Here is a 13,558-nt window from a genome sequence, read left to right as displayed (position 1 = left end):
TACCATCTTCCTGTATTTTAATCAGTATTTCTCGTTGCCATTTTTGTCAGGTGTAGCATTTATCAAGTGGTATGAGTTCAATGGATGACGATGTCCACATAGAAAGGTGCTACTAAAAACGAGATACCAGAACCAACACATAATGAAATGGTCTAGAAATGCAACAATCCTATCTGTCACATTGTGCTAAGCTACTGAAGGATATCAAAAAGAAAGAGTAAACAACGAATCACAGTAAGAGATAATGGACACACTAACATGTAGTGGTAAGTATAACGCCAATACTGTATATACATAGGCTGTGTGTATCACCCCTGAAGTAACTAACTCTAATATGGCTGATCTAACAGGACATGTAATAGTTCAAAGTCCTCATAAGTTATGGGAAATACTTACCTGACTGTGCCATCTGATGATGCAGAACATAGGTGGGTATCCTTCTTGGACCAAGACAAGTCATACACAATGCCAAAATGACCTCTGAACTTGCCAAGTAGCTGACCAGACGGAATCTAGAATTACAGACAAGGACAATGTTAAATACACCATCCAACACTAGCTTTCTTCTAAGAAGTGATATTTCAATCTGTTGCAGACAGAATTTAATCTTATATTTGACAAAAACAGTCATCTGTATTAAATGTCCATTTTTTTCTGGATGTTTCCTAACTACTTGGTATGAAAAAGTTAATAGTGAAAGAATACATACCTCATAGACTAGAACTGGAAAGTTTTCCCTATCATGACAAGCACATGCTAAACTCCTAAAACAAAACAAACCATATACACATTCTTATACCGTTCATAAAATGTTTTTATCACTATGTTAATGATCTGAATGCTGAGAATCCCAAAAAATATATTCTGTATCAAATTTCCTTTGGAAACAAAACTTTTTGAAATACTGAAAATAATGTACAAATGTGTCCACTATAAAACACAACTTAGTTTAAATTGTTTCTTGCAGTAATAAAAAAAATCAACACTATTTGAAACACTGATTCCATGATAAATCTTTTAAAATTTGTCCTTAAATATTAAGCATAGCAATTCAACTCCAGTATAATATTAAGCTGACAAATCGGATACAAGTAATTATATGTTGTGTATATATATTATAGTGAAAGAGGAAGTAAGACACATGGTGTAAAATTGACCAGGCCAGATAATTTTGGGAGTAGTATAAGATGGAAACATCCAATGATGTAATATAACAAAAATACAGGTATACCACCTCCACACCTACCTTCCATCATGTGAGAATTTCACCACATAACATCCGTTCCTGCCAGCTTGTAGAGTCAGCTTTAATCGATTAGGGATGCGACACAACTGACCGACCAATCTGGACCAGGAGGAGAGTGTCCTCTTTTCTATCTCTCTGCCAATCAAAAGAAATTGGTAAGTAAGGTGCTAGCATACTAACCACTGTACTGTAATGGTTCTTATTTGTAGTTCACTTTCTATGCAATTAATATTTTTACCAAATCACTTAGTATCAGCACAACAAAATTTGTGTTAAATTGAGCCTGAATTGTTTTTTTATTACAGTTGTGATTATACAAATAAAATGTATTTAAAACTAAATTTTAAATTGGCATGGCCAGCAATATTTGCATCATAAAGAAATTTCAGTGACAAGGAATCATTTCAGTGACAGGTTTTTAGAGATAGAGGCAAGTGATATAATGCAGACTGGAATTCTGTAGAGTATAGAGGTAATCTAAATCTCTGTTCTTACAATATCAATAGAAACAAAAAAAGGCAAAGTATTACAGTCCAACAATATTGTCTGAACTTATATTATAGCTGATCATTACTTAGAACATAACAAATCTTATTGAGAAAATTGTAAAATCTATTTTCATTATTCATTTCCAGAGGGAAATTGTTGAAGCTAATAGCAGTAAACCATATATACAGATATGGTATAATTTATCAAAAACAGGGGACTACTTTTGCCAAACATTCAGATTAAAGAAAGTTGAAAGGGACAGTTTTAAGGGTTCCATGCCTTCTACAATGTAACAATACAGAACTGAGTATGATGAATTATCACAGATTAGGTTTTATCACTCCACATTAATGAACCCACATGCTGCATGCATACAGATACATTTACAGGAATAACATGCCCATTTAAGTTTATCGTCCTATTACCATGCTTTATCCTAGCATTATCTCACCTGGTAGAAATCTGCATACTTACCACATATAAATATATACATTTCTTTAGATTTAAAATGTCATATCTGAATCTTATCATTACCTCACTGATTCAAAATCTGTACTCAAAATCTGACCTTTTCTAAATCAAAAATTTTATTTCATTAAAAATTTATTTACTTTACAACAGTTGAGATACAAGCTTTTACAACTTAATCCCTGTTGTTTGCCTGGATGGAAGTGCTAAATTGGTCTTGCTGTGGGAGGAAACCAGAGTACCCAGGGAAAACCCATGAGGTCTGGTAAGTAACCCTATACCTTTTCATGCCCGTTGTGAGAATCGAACCATGGGCGTCTATATGAAAAGCAAGTGCACTACCACTGCCCCATCTGACCATCCATACTTATTAAATGTTGTCAGTCCCTTACAAACTCTAAATCCTTAATTACTTTTGATAGACTCTTACAAACTCAAAATCCAAATTTACAGGTGACAAGCTTTTACAAACTCAAAGTCCTAATTCACTGGCAACAGGCTCTTACAAACTCAAAGTCCTAATTCACTGGCAACAGGCTCTTACAAACTGAAAATCTTTGTTCACTAGCGATAGGCTCTTTAACCAAACTCAAAATCTCAATTAGGTGGCAACTGGTTCTTACTAAATCAAAGTTCTTCTGTACTGGCCACAAGGTGAAGCCATTACAACCTCCAAAGCTCCTCTAAAAACTACTCAAACATATCCTCAACTTCATACTTACCACAACATTTCTCAAATATTTAGACAATATTTACATATACACGGATTTACATGTATCTGACAGTAAGATTCACAAAGTTCTAATTGTACTAGATTTTAACTGTGTTGAATGCTGAACTGCAAGTTTAAACAATTTCAAGTCTTCAAAGTAACTTGATAAATAGAAAATGTCTAAGATCAGGCACATATATGATAATATGATACACTGAAACATAGCTGCTGCAACATAACTGTACTGGATAAAAGTTATAGCCTTGTGAAATTATACAAACATCAGAACTTAGGAGTTGTTGTAACAACTAACAACATGATAACTCATATTACAGAAAATGTGGGTGTGTGAGTGTTACTACAATGATTCTATGTTCTATGGTAGGGCCAGTAGGAAAGCTAGGAATGGGACCATTTCTAAAAAAAATATTCCTATATAAAATGTGTACACTTAGTATTTTTAGTAACAAACTGTTAACATTTTTTTTAGCATTAAGATTCTAAACAAAAGAATAGTTTTGTGACCTCTATATCATAAGCTGAAAAAATACTACAATGTGTTGTCAGATAAGAAAAATAATGGTGATAAAAGTTGTCAAGAAGTAGCAAACATACAAATCTGGAGGTAAAAAGTCACAGAAACTGAAAGATATTGTGAAGTCTTGATTGTCGCAGAAACTGCAAGATACTGTTAAGTCTTAATTGTCGCAGAAACTGGAAGTTACTGTAAAGTCTTAATTGTCGCAGAAACTGCAAGATACTGTTAAGTCTTAATTGTCGCAGAAACTGGAAGCTGCTGTTAAGTCTTAATTATCGCAGAAACTGCAAGATACTGTTAAGTTTTAATTGTCACAGAAACTGCAAGATTCTGTTAAGTCTTAATTGTCGCAGAAACTGGAAGCTGCTGTTAAGTCTTAATTGTCGCAGAAACTGCAAGATACTGTTAAGTCTTAATTGTCGCAGAAACTGCAAGATACTGTTAAGTCTTAATTGTCGCAGAAACTGCAAGATACAGTAAAATCTTAATTATCACAGGACTGGAAGCTGTTATAAAATCTAAATTATCACAGGACTGGAAGCTGTTATAAAATCTTAATTATCACAGGATTGGAAGCTGTTATAAAATCTTAATTATCACAGGACTGGAAGCTGTTATAAAATCTTAATTATCACAGGACTGGAAGCTGTTATGAAATCTTAATTATCACAGATATTGGATGCCGCTGTAAAGTCTTAACAGAGGACTGGAATATACTGTTAAGTCTTAATTCTGAAATGAGTATTTTCTACAGATAAAGACTGAAGGAAGGGAGAAGTGTCAATGTTATTAAAATTGGCTGAATAATTGGATTGGTTTTTCACACATGTATGTAACACTTTCCAACACAGGTTTAACATATGACAAAATGCCTTCCTTCATATAAGTTACAATGAAAGCATCCTGGTTAGGAGCTTACACAAAAAAAACTGTTACCTTATCACTCAGATCCAAACATTAATACATAGTTTCATAGTTTACAATGTATCTGACCACTTAAGACCCTCAAAATATCACAATCAGTTGATTTAAGGTTAAAATTGAGGATCTGATCAGTGAAGCCAGACAAAAATGGACAGCTGATTCAGGGATGGAAGTCAGGAAAGTATTTAAAACATGATATTTCAAACTTAAATGGTGAAAAATCTGTTAAATTGGTACAGGTTTTAAGGTTATTTGTGGGAAAGGAAATAAGAATCAAGCACAAGGGGTTCATCATTCATTTTTTTTCTGTTTTGGTTTACACTGAACTTATCGCTACTTATCAATATCAGGAAAGTCACTAGGACTTTACTAGCTAGTCTATAACTATTAAATTTATACTACAAAGACAGCATCTGTAGTGGTTATACACACAAAAAAACATGTCATGTCACAAGGGGGAGATAAACCTACCTCTTTTTCCTGAGAAAACAAAAAGCAGAATACATTCAGTATTTAGAGTTAAAAGTACATTGTCGTATGATAATTGATTGTACTTAAAATAATATGGCATGCAAAATATCTAAACATGTAAAACCACTGAAAATTTGTGACACAAAACAAGTGATATGTGACTAGAATAATGAAAGGACAGTAACGGTCCTACTGTGTGTTTCAGTATTTACATATCCCAGTTACTTTTTTTACTTTTTCAGAAACACTAACTTTGGTATTGAGAAGATCTCCCTGAATCACTTTATAAAGTTTCAGGACTTTTGAATTCAGAGATCTCTGGGAAAACAAGGGTGGACAAATAGGTGGACAGTGCTAAAAATACAGTCATTACGATCTATCGTTAACATCTATATCTGTAGTATGGAGTTCAACTTGATGACCAAATTCAAAATATTAAAAATAGTTTATCAAAAACAAAAAATAATAGTTTAACATTTTTTTTCGTTCTTTTTTTTTTGTTTTGTTTTTAGTTCTTTATTTATCTCTTTCTTTTTGTCAAATCACAAAACCATCTGGAAGATGAATACCTCTTTTTCAGTGAGATAGATGTAAAAACAATTGTGTGACAGAAATGGTATGTCTTGGTGACTTTGACCTTAAATATAACTAAGCACTTATCATTCTTCAACTATAGAAGTATCGACAGAGTTGACAACACTAGAGCCCTACTGAGTTTTGTGGTTTGTACACTAAGGTGGTGCTTCCCCTAATGTGGAACGTGTAACAGGAGATTTGTGGACATGATTGTAAACATATAGTCAACATGAATGGAGCCCCTTACAACACAGCAAATATCTGACCTTACCTAGCATCTGACCAGTTGGTGCTCTTCTTCATATCTGCATATGTCCTACTTCCTATTTCCTGAAACATCACGTGATTGCAACACCTTTATATAAACTATCAATTTCACATCAAACATGAAATATGAATCTCATGCTGGAGTGATGGAATTCATTTGTCAAATCCAAAATCTTTTTTGCAGTACAACTTGGCTTTTGTAATCATTTGTATTCAATATATAAAGCATTTAGTGGTTAAACCTCCAACTAACATTGTAAATATTACAAGGTCAATAAAAAGACTGGTAGACAAAATCACTGAAAGCTATTTTTGTCATACCTTCATCTATTTTGATGGTAAAGTTACTTATTATCACTTACCTTCTGTGTTGCGAACATAGAGCGCATGGCAGGTTCTACAACATCAGGTGGTGTGATGCCTTTCAGGGTCACGTAAAGAGTGGAAGGGTAAGGACGTCTTCCCTGGGTCTTCCACCACTGCCAAAGCTAATAAAAAACAAGAGTATCAGTAAAACTGATCAATGCTTCCAAACACGACTCTATTGGACAAAAAATTTTCACAAAGGGCAATAACTTTGTAATAAAAGGGTTTCAAGGCTCTGAATTTGGTACACTGTACAAACTCTAAGTAAGGCCAAAGTATACACCAAGTTTCATTATTATTGCTAAAATAAAAGCAAATTCATGCTCTGAATATTAAAGTTTTCACAAAGGGCAATAACTCTGTAATTATGTGGTTGTGGGCTTTGATTCACTGAACATTGTCTTAGTAATACCAATGTATATATTATCCTATTAAAATAGAAGCAACTTAAAGGTATGAAAATGAAATTTTAACAAAGGGCAATAACTCTGTAATCAAGATGTTGCAGCCCCTAATTTTGGTACACTAGCAGTGTAGTATGACTAATGTATATGAGAAGTTTCATGATTCTTGCTTCAAAATGCTCCAGACAAAAATGATGAATGGAAAGACAGACCAACAAAGCAGCAAATACATGCTCCCCAAAACATTTTTATCAAGCAGTAATTATTTATAACAAATATATGAGATCTGAAGAGTTGGAACATCAAACCTGAGGCACTCAGTCAGTTTAGAAGTGATTACTGGAAGCTACCAATGCTGAAATAACATAGCCAATGGCCTAGAAGTTTAAATAACTGCAAAGCAAAATTCTAAAAAAAAAAACACAAAGAAAATACTGACATCACAACAAAACCTTTATTCAAACTCAAATTCTATGAAACTATGGCAAAATATGAACGAAAATAATTACACAGCAACCCCTTCAAATTCTAACATAGAAACTTACCTCCACTTGGCCTGGCTTGGCACGGAATTTGTAAACAGGTTCAAACAGCTGAAGGCGCACTTTGGAGCCAGCATTCATTTTGTTGTTTACACCTTTCACCTTAAGGGATAAGGACAAATCTCATCAGAATAGCTGTACCAGGTATCGGTGAAGGTGAAGGTATTATTAGTGGAAAAGTCAGCAGTCTAAGACAACATGCCTTAAATGTTGTCATTGGAAACAGGATTTAGGTTTGCTTTAATTTAATGATAGGCAGTTGATAAGAAATTGTGAATATGTGACATATCTTGTTTCTTTCTTGCAGAAAATCTCATCTAAATGAATTTTTTCTATTCATAAATGTTCGTTTAATTCACTTAATTTAGAACTGTGACTTACCTTTGTTAATATGAAAATTTTATTAATGATTTCTTTTTCCTTTAAATAACAATTTTTTACCTTTAAATAACTATCAACATGTACCTGGTTATTTTAATTATTTTTTTGTCAAGGATTTGAAACATTTTTTAAATACCTTGAGGAAGGCCCAGGCAATTCTGTGCCAACCACCTTCACTTCTGCTTTGTTCATACTGTCGACTTGCTGTCGTCATGCTGACAAAGTCCAATAACTGAGGAAATAAAAAATTACCATAAACAACAATGTACCTTCCATTTAACTATGACAAACAAAACAACAATCATCGCTTGATTGTGGACACCTAACCAGCTTTTTTAAAGAAATGTAAATAATTGTTGACTGAGATTTTCCCCCTTAAGTCTGAGTATCATCAAGTTGTCAAACATTCAATTTCCACCTCAAAGTGGAATTACTTTGTAGAATTTAATATCCACTTTACTACTTTCTAATTTACAGCAGCTGTACAGTACAACATATATCAATTGTACTATAGTGACTTTGTATCAACACAGTCTTATTTTATACTATAAAGTATACATGATATCACAGTACAAATTTTACCAATGTCGAAAGCATCATATTATTACTGTAATATCGAAGAACATGTAAATTGGTGTTAATAATAATTACCTCAAAAAATATGATGACTTTGGGATAGTCCTTGATAAAATAATTGAAGTTTTCATTGAAGACCAGCAATTCTTCCCAAACTGGAAGCACGGACCTGTAAACAATTTAAACACAAATTTTTCATTTTGATAGCTGCACTGCCATGATAAGCAAAAAGGGCACCCAAAATTCAGTTACAAATGGGACACTTGTAAGGAAAACAAAACGTAAGTTCTGGAAAAAAGAAATTACTTTTCTTAAAGACAGCAGGAAGAGAAGTTCTATTTCCTTATGGGCAAATTATTACAACACTCTCCCAAGCTTCAAGTTCTCTCCCTTACACACGACCACAAAGTAATATGGCTGAATTATACATTCCTTAATTTCCGATTCACAACATACTTCCTTTTTCCAAAGATTCATATCATTGTAATATCAATGTTGTCTTATTTCTTTCAATTTAAGAGAGATCTTTAACTTTCTTTTTGTATGACACAACTAGCAAAATAGGTGAAAATATTGCCCCCTAACAAAAAATGCAAAAAATTCCCAAATAATCGGTAAAAATCAGAGACAGTCATACTCTTGTTTATGTGGTGCCATATTTGCTCATGCTGATAGATGTAATGCACTAATATTTAGAAAACAAAAAGATCTGCAGGATTTTCTGTCAATAGTGTATTAAGAGTCAAATGTAATAAAGTGGAAGTTAAAAGTTATCTCACAACTAGCAGAGCACTTATATGATTACAATAACTCCACCTAATTATAGTTAATATAGTTGATTATGTTGAATTTAACATATGAATGTCAAACTGATATGTAGCTTATCACAGTTTTCTGTTTGCTGGGTTAACCACCCTGTGAACAGCCAGGGCCAGGATCTCTTGGTAGTATTTGGTGATTACCGTACTGAACATCATGCTAGAGATCTGTCACATGCTATCAACTGAAATTAGGGTGAAATCTCTTGTCCCAGGACAAAACAATAACATTTCATAGTAATCTGTGATCTCAGCTTCCTGAGACAATAAACTGTTCCTAATAGGGATTACCACCTCATGAAGTCTATCAAAGAGGTTTAAAATGATATGAACCAATATGGAGTTTTCAAAGAAATTTTAACAGAAGCAAAGGTCATCAGACACAGACATTCAACAGATTTCATCACAGGATCAAATTGTCTTACTTTTTCTGTTTGAAGTCAAATGGCTGGGTCATTATTGGCATAATTTGGGTGATGTTGTCATTCTGTGTTTCAAAATAGGCAGACACTGCTCGATCCCTGTCAACATACAAACAGATGACGTCAAAACATTTTCAAAAAGGGCGTAGTATATTTAATTACTATCATATTGCTAAATAAATACATTTTCAAAAGTATGTAGTATCTTAAGACAATGATAAATAAGTTCTGTAGAAACATCAGCACTTACTTCCTTTGTTTGGTGAGATTCTGCCCAGTTTCTTCATTGACAATGTGCACACGCACCATAGGGTGCAGGATGTGAAAATCATTCTTTAGTTTATCTGTGCGGTGAACTGTTACGGCCATGATCTGTCCTTCATCCTCTATCGCCTCCCTTTCCAAACGCTGTTCCTCAGTCTCCTCTATCACAACTGTAAAAAGCACAAAGGGTCAGATAAGATACTTAATCTGTGTTTCATTGAATTATAGTTATTATATCACTTTTCAGTCTCAAATCCCTTGATGCCGCCATGAGAAATTCTATATCTGGAGAAAATAATTATCTAATTGATGATTAACTAAAGAAGATATTCAAAGAATGCATATCCAATGAAAAACAAAACATTCTGTGCAATAAACATGCATTGTAGGAATTTCAATTTGATATTACGTTACAAGAGTGAAAGTAAAAGAGGAACTACTTCAAAATAATAAAATTTCATCAAAATCCATTTTGAAATAAAGTTGCTAGAGTATCAGAAAATAAAGAGAATTATGTTTGACCTTATTATAGTGAAAGGAAAAGAGTTACAGTATTTAATCATCAAAATTTAAACACAGTTTTTCCCTAAATCAGACACTGATTTCATGTATCAGTATAACATTTTAGGAACCTACATATTTAATACTTACTTGGGGCTTTCTTCTTTACTCTCTTCACTTCCTTTACTTCTGCCTCCTCATCATCAGCCTCCTCTCCTTCAGCATCCTGTAATATTCAGTGAGATATTTCAAATGAATAAATCACCAAGTGAACCCTATTTTTAAATACTTATTTCCATTTGTATTCTGAAACACTATACAGAATTATGATCATATATCAAAATACAGAATTTCTATTAATGTTAAACAACATTTTTTTGCATATGATATACCTTCATATATTTTTGTCGAATCAAAATACAAATGATATTAAAACAAATAATGAGAATAAAAGACAGATTTTCATAGTTAACATTTTTTGCTTTATAAAATGACTATTTACCTTATGTGCTGTATATCCTGAATCTGTACAGTACATAGACATATAACACATCTTTATTTAATTCATTGTTCAGGACAATCTATTCCCTTCAGTGTTTGATTCTGAGGGGTTTGTGTTTGGTAAATGGAACACTTCAGTGAAGATCTGTAGTATGTTTGATTTCTATGAATGTGTCACCTTTATACAAAGCTATACAAGCTTTTTGACAACTGTGATCGACCTTCACATTGCTATCTAAACAAACGCATAAAACACCTACTGAATATGAGCATGAAACACCCACTAGATATGAATATGAAACGACTACTGAATATGAACATGAAAAACCTACTGAATATGAACATGAAACACCTACAGAATATGAAAATTAATTTGACTGGTTAATTCCTCTGGGTATTTTATACTATATAATGTTAATAAGGTGTTAAAAGTCCTTCTAGTCAAAGAACAGATCAGTACTGAATATTGTCCTTCAAACATTCTGCTGTAAGCTCACATGAAGACTGTGCATTCACAATTAGCGAAAGTAAATCGCTACAAACTTATTTCATTACTGAAACAAGGAAAGTCAGTTTAGAGTATTACAATGTATATCTATATGTATATAAAAGTTTAGTCTGATGTGATACAGGCTGTGTTGACTGCTTCATTTGCATTTAACAATTAATTTTCTTCTCACCTGAACTTCTTCCCCTTCTTCTTTCTTCTTCTTTTTCTTTTTCTTCTTGTCTTTACCACTTGTAGCTTGTTCCTCATCACTCATTGGAGGTGGGATCATTGCTTCATCCTCCTCAGTTCCCTTCTTGGCCTTTTTCTTCTTTTTCTTTTCTGGTTTAGCTGTCTCACCTGTCTCATCTGGAGACATGGCTCCTTCTTCATCCTCTGTTTCCTGTCCTTTCTTCTTTTTCTTTTTCTTGCCAGCTTTGGGAGAGGTAGGTTCAGATTCAGGTGGAGTAAGAGGCTGTTCTTCATCCTGTTCACCATCTGTCTTCTTCTTTTTCTTTCGTTTAGCAGGCTTTGGAGAAGCTGGCTCTGATTCTGGTGACATAGGTCGATCTTCATCTGATGCCTTATTCTTCTTTTTCTTTGTCTTTGTGGATGTAGGAGGCTCCTCTTCAGTAGCTACAACTTCCTCTTCAGTGTCTGCTGCCTTCTTCTTCTTTTTCTTTGTCTTTGTGGGTGTAGGAGGCTCCTCTTCAGTAGCTACAACTTCCTCTTCAGTGTCAGGTGGCTTCTTCTTCTTTTTCTTTTTCTCTGCAGGTGCTGTGGGATCCAGTTCTAAGATAGTCACTGACTTCTCTTTAGGTGAGGCCAAATCTGAGTCATCACTACAGGTACAAAACCATCAGTAAAACTTGAGTATGTTTATACAAAATTCAGTTTACCTTCTGGCAGGAATGGACAACATACTGATTTCAGGTAACATACCCAATTAAGAAAACTGATGATAAGGAATGTTAAAAATTACATTATTCAACAAGTTAACTAATATCAGTACATTCACCTTTAAATAGAACTCTTCAAAGTTAACACTTGTATAAACTTTCAGCGTATTTTTTTTGTTTCTCCAAAACTTGAAATTCTTATAGACAAACTGAAAACCCAGAAGAATAACCGATGATGCAATGGGATAAAATTCTAATCTTTCAAATTTTATAAAATATGAAATTATTTTACTTCAGGTCTTAAACAATACAGAAATAAGTTCAAAATATATGCCATACCTTTTCTTCTTCTTCTTTTTAGTTTTCTTTGTTTCATCAAGAATTTCAAAGCCTTCATTGTCCTTTCCCTCTGAAAACCGCAAAACAATAAGTAAGAATATAAACTTGAATTACAATCAAATTATATATTCTGCTAATCAGACATGTATAGTTGTAATTAAGCTACCTGGAAAAGATGTTTCCCTCTATTAAAATACAATTGAAATATGATTTATATCAATATAATGAAAAACAGTGACAGAATATTTATTCAATAATTGCACATTACATCATACACAGCTATTCAATATTCTTTTATATGAGATGTACTTACCCATCTCTTTCAGTTTCTGTTTCTGTTTGTTACTTTTCTCATTCTTAGGGCTATTTCCAGGGTCATATGTGTTAGCTTTGATGGCTTCATCCTCATCTTTTTGAAGACCTTCCCCTTTCCTTAAGGACTCCAGCTGCAAGAAAGAAAATATCCATCAAACAAGTAAATGTTTGTTTAAGACCAACGTTCATTGCTCACCTTTAATACATTCTTAACATCTTTAATCTTATCCTAATTGAGCATGCTATAAATATCAAATATTAACTAAAATAGAGTTTCACCATCACACTATAAAGATTCATTAATTTTTGTCAACTTTCATATCAGCCACTGTACCAGAGTAATCAAACTGACTACCTGATACTTATGTAAATTAAACATACCAGGTATATGTTACAAACATACAGTGCTCTTTATTATTACGTATGCTTTGTACTAACCACTGATTCATCACTTTGCTTGGTCTTCTTTTTCTTTTTTGTTTTTGCTCCCCTGAAAAATGAAAACAGAAATAATCAAAACCAGTCCAAGGAGTCTAGGTTCATGTAGGCAGGAAGAGATTAACATAGCATAGGTTGTAAAGGTTGATGGAGATGTGAGAAGCAGACAATGTTATTTGAGATAGATATTTGTTATATCATGTGAAATGTTATGGTAAATATGATTTATGTTGACTACTTACTCTGTTGCTTGTCCAACAGCTTGTTGGAGGAGCTGGTCAAACTTGGATTTGGTGTCCATATCAGCTGAAGATACAAAAATTAAATATCAGAACTTATTACTCATAATCATGTGTAATTACCTTAGTCAAACTAAAATTTACTTACAATGATACAAAACTATTAATATCAGATAAACAAAGAAAAGATATTATGGTGACCATGCAAACAATTCAACAATTTGAAAGATTAACAAACTTTGTGGAAATTTATGCATAATGAACCAAACCAACAAATTAATTAACAATTATTTCAACATGAACCATCTGTTTTATTTTCTGATAAGGGTGCTTTGCTACCAATTGGCTATGTTTATAAATGGTTATGGCCTTGAA

General features: G+C 33.1%; 1 protein-coding gene across 1 annotated transcript in view; it reads right to left on the bottom strand.

Moving 5' to 3' along the window:
• The window catches only part of LOC132545533 (jouberin-like), a 41,122-nt gene that overhangs the window by 26,639 nt on the left and 925 nt on the right, over positions 1-13,558 (bottom strand). The window contains exons 3-20 of the mRNA XM_060209218.1: positions 13,187-13,250; positions 12,945-12,996; positions 12,505-12,637; positions 12,192-12,261; positions 11,618-11,795; positions 11,129-11,536; positions 10,116-10,191; positions 9,451-9,634; positions 9,204-9,299; positions 8,036-8,129; positions 7,521-7,616; positions 7,007-7,105; positions 6,054-6,179; positions 5,696-5,754; positions 4,849-4,857; positions 1,247-1,381; positions 710-764; positions 397-512 (exon numbers count right to left, since the gene is read on the bottom strand). Of these exons, the coding sequence (XP_060065201.1) occupies positions 397-512; positions 710-764; positions 1,247-1,381; positions 4,849-4,857; positions 5,696-5,754; positions 6,054-6,179; positions 7,007-7,105; positions 7,521-7,616; positions 8,036-8,129; positions 9,204-9,299; positions 9,451-9,634; positions 10,116-10,191; positions 11,129-11,536; positions 11,618-11,795; positions 12,192-12,261; positions 12,505-12,637; positions 12,945-12,996; positions 13,187-13,250 (2,050 nt within the window). The remainder of the gene's footprint in view (positions 1-396; positions 513-709; positions 765-1,246; positions 1,382-4,848; positions 4,858-5,695; positions 5,755-6,053; positions 6,180-7,006; positions 7,106-7,520; positions 7,617-8,035; positions 8,130-9,203; positions 9,300-9,450; positions 9,635-10,115; positions 10,192-11,128; positions 11,537-11,617; positions 11,796-12,191; positions 12,262-12,504; positions 12,638-12,944; positions 12,997-13,186; positions 13,251-13,558) is intronic.

The sequence above is a fragment of the Ylistrum balloti genome, unplaced genomic scaffold, assembly GCF_031769215.1.
Source record: "Ylistrum balloti isolate Yb309-2 unplaced genomic scaffold, AGI_CSIRO_Ybal_v1 Utg369850, whole genome shotgun sequence".
Taxonomy (NCBI): Eukaryota; Metazoa; Mollusca; class Bivalvia; order Pectinida; family Pectinidae; genus Ylistrum; species Ylistrum balloti.
This window is presented reverse-complemented; position numbering and strand designations above follow the sequence as displayed.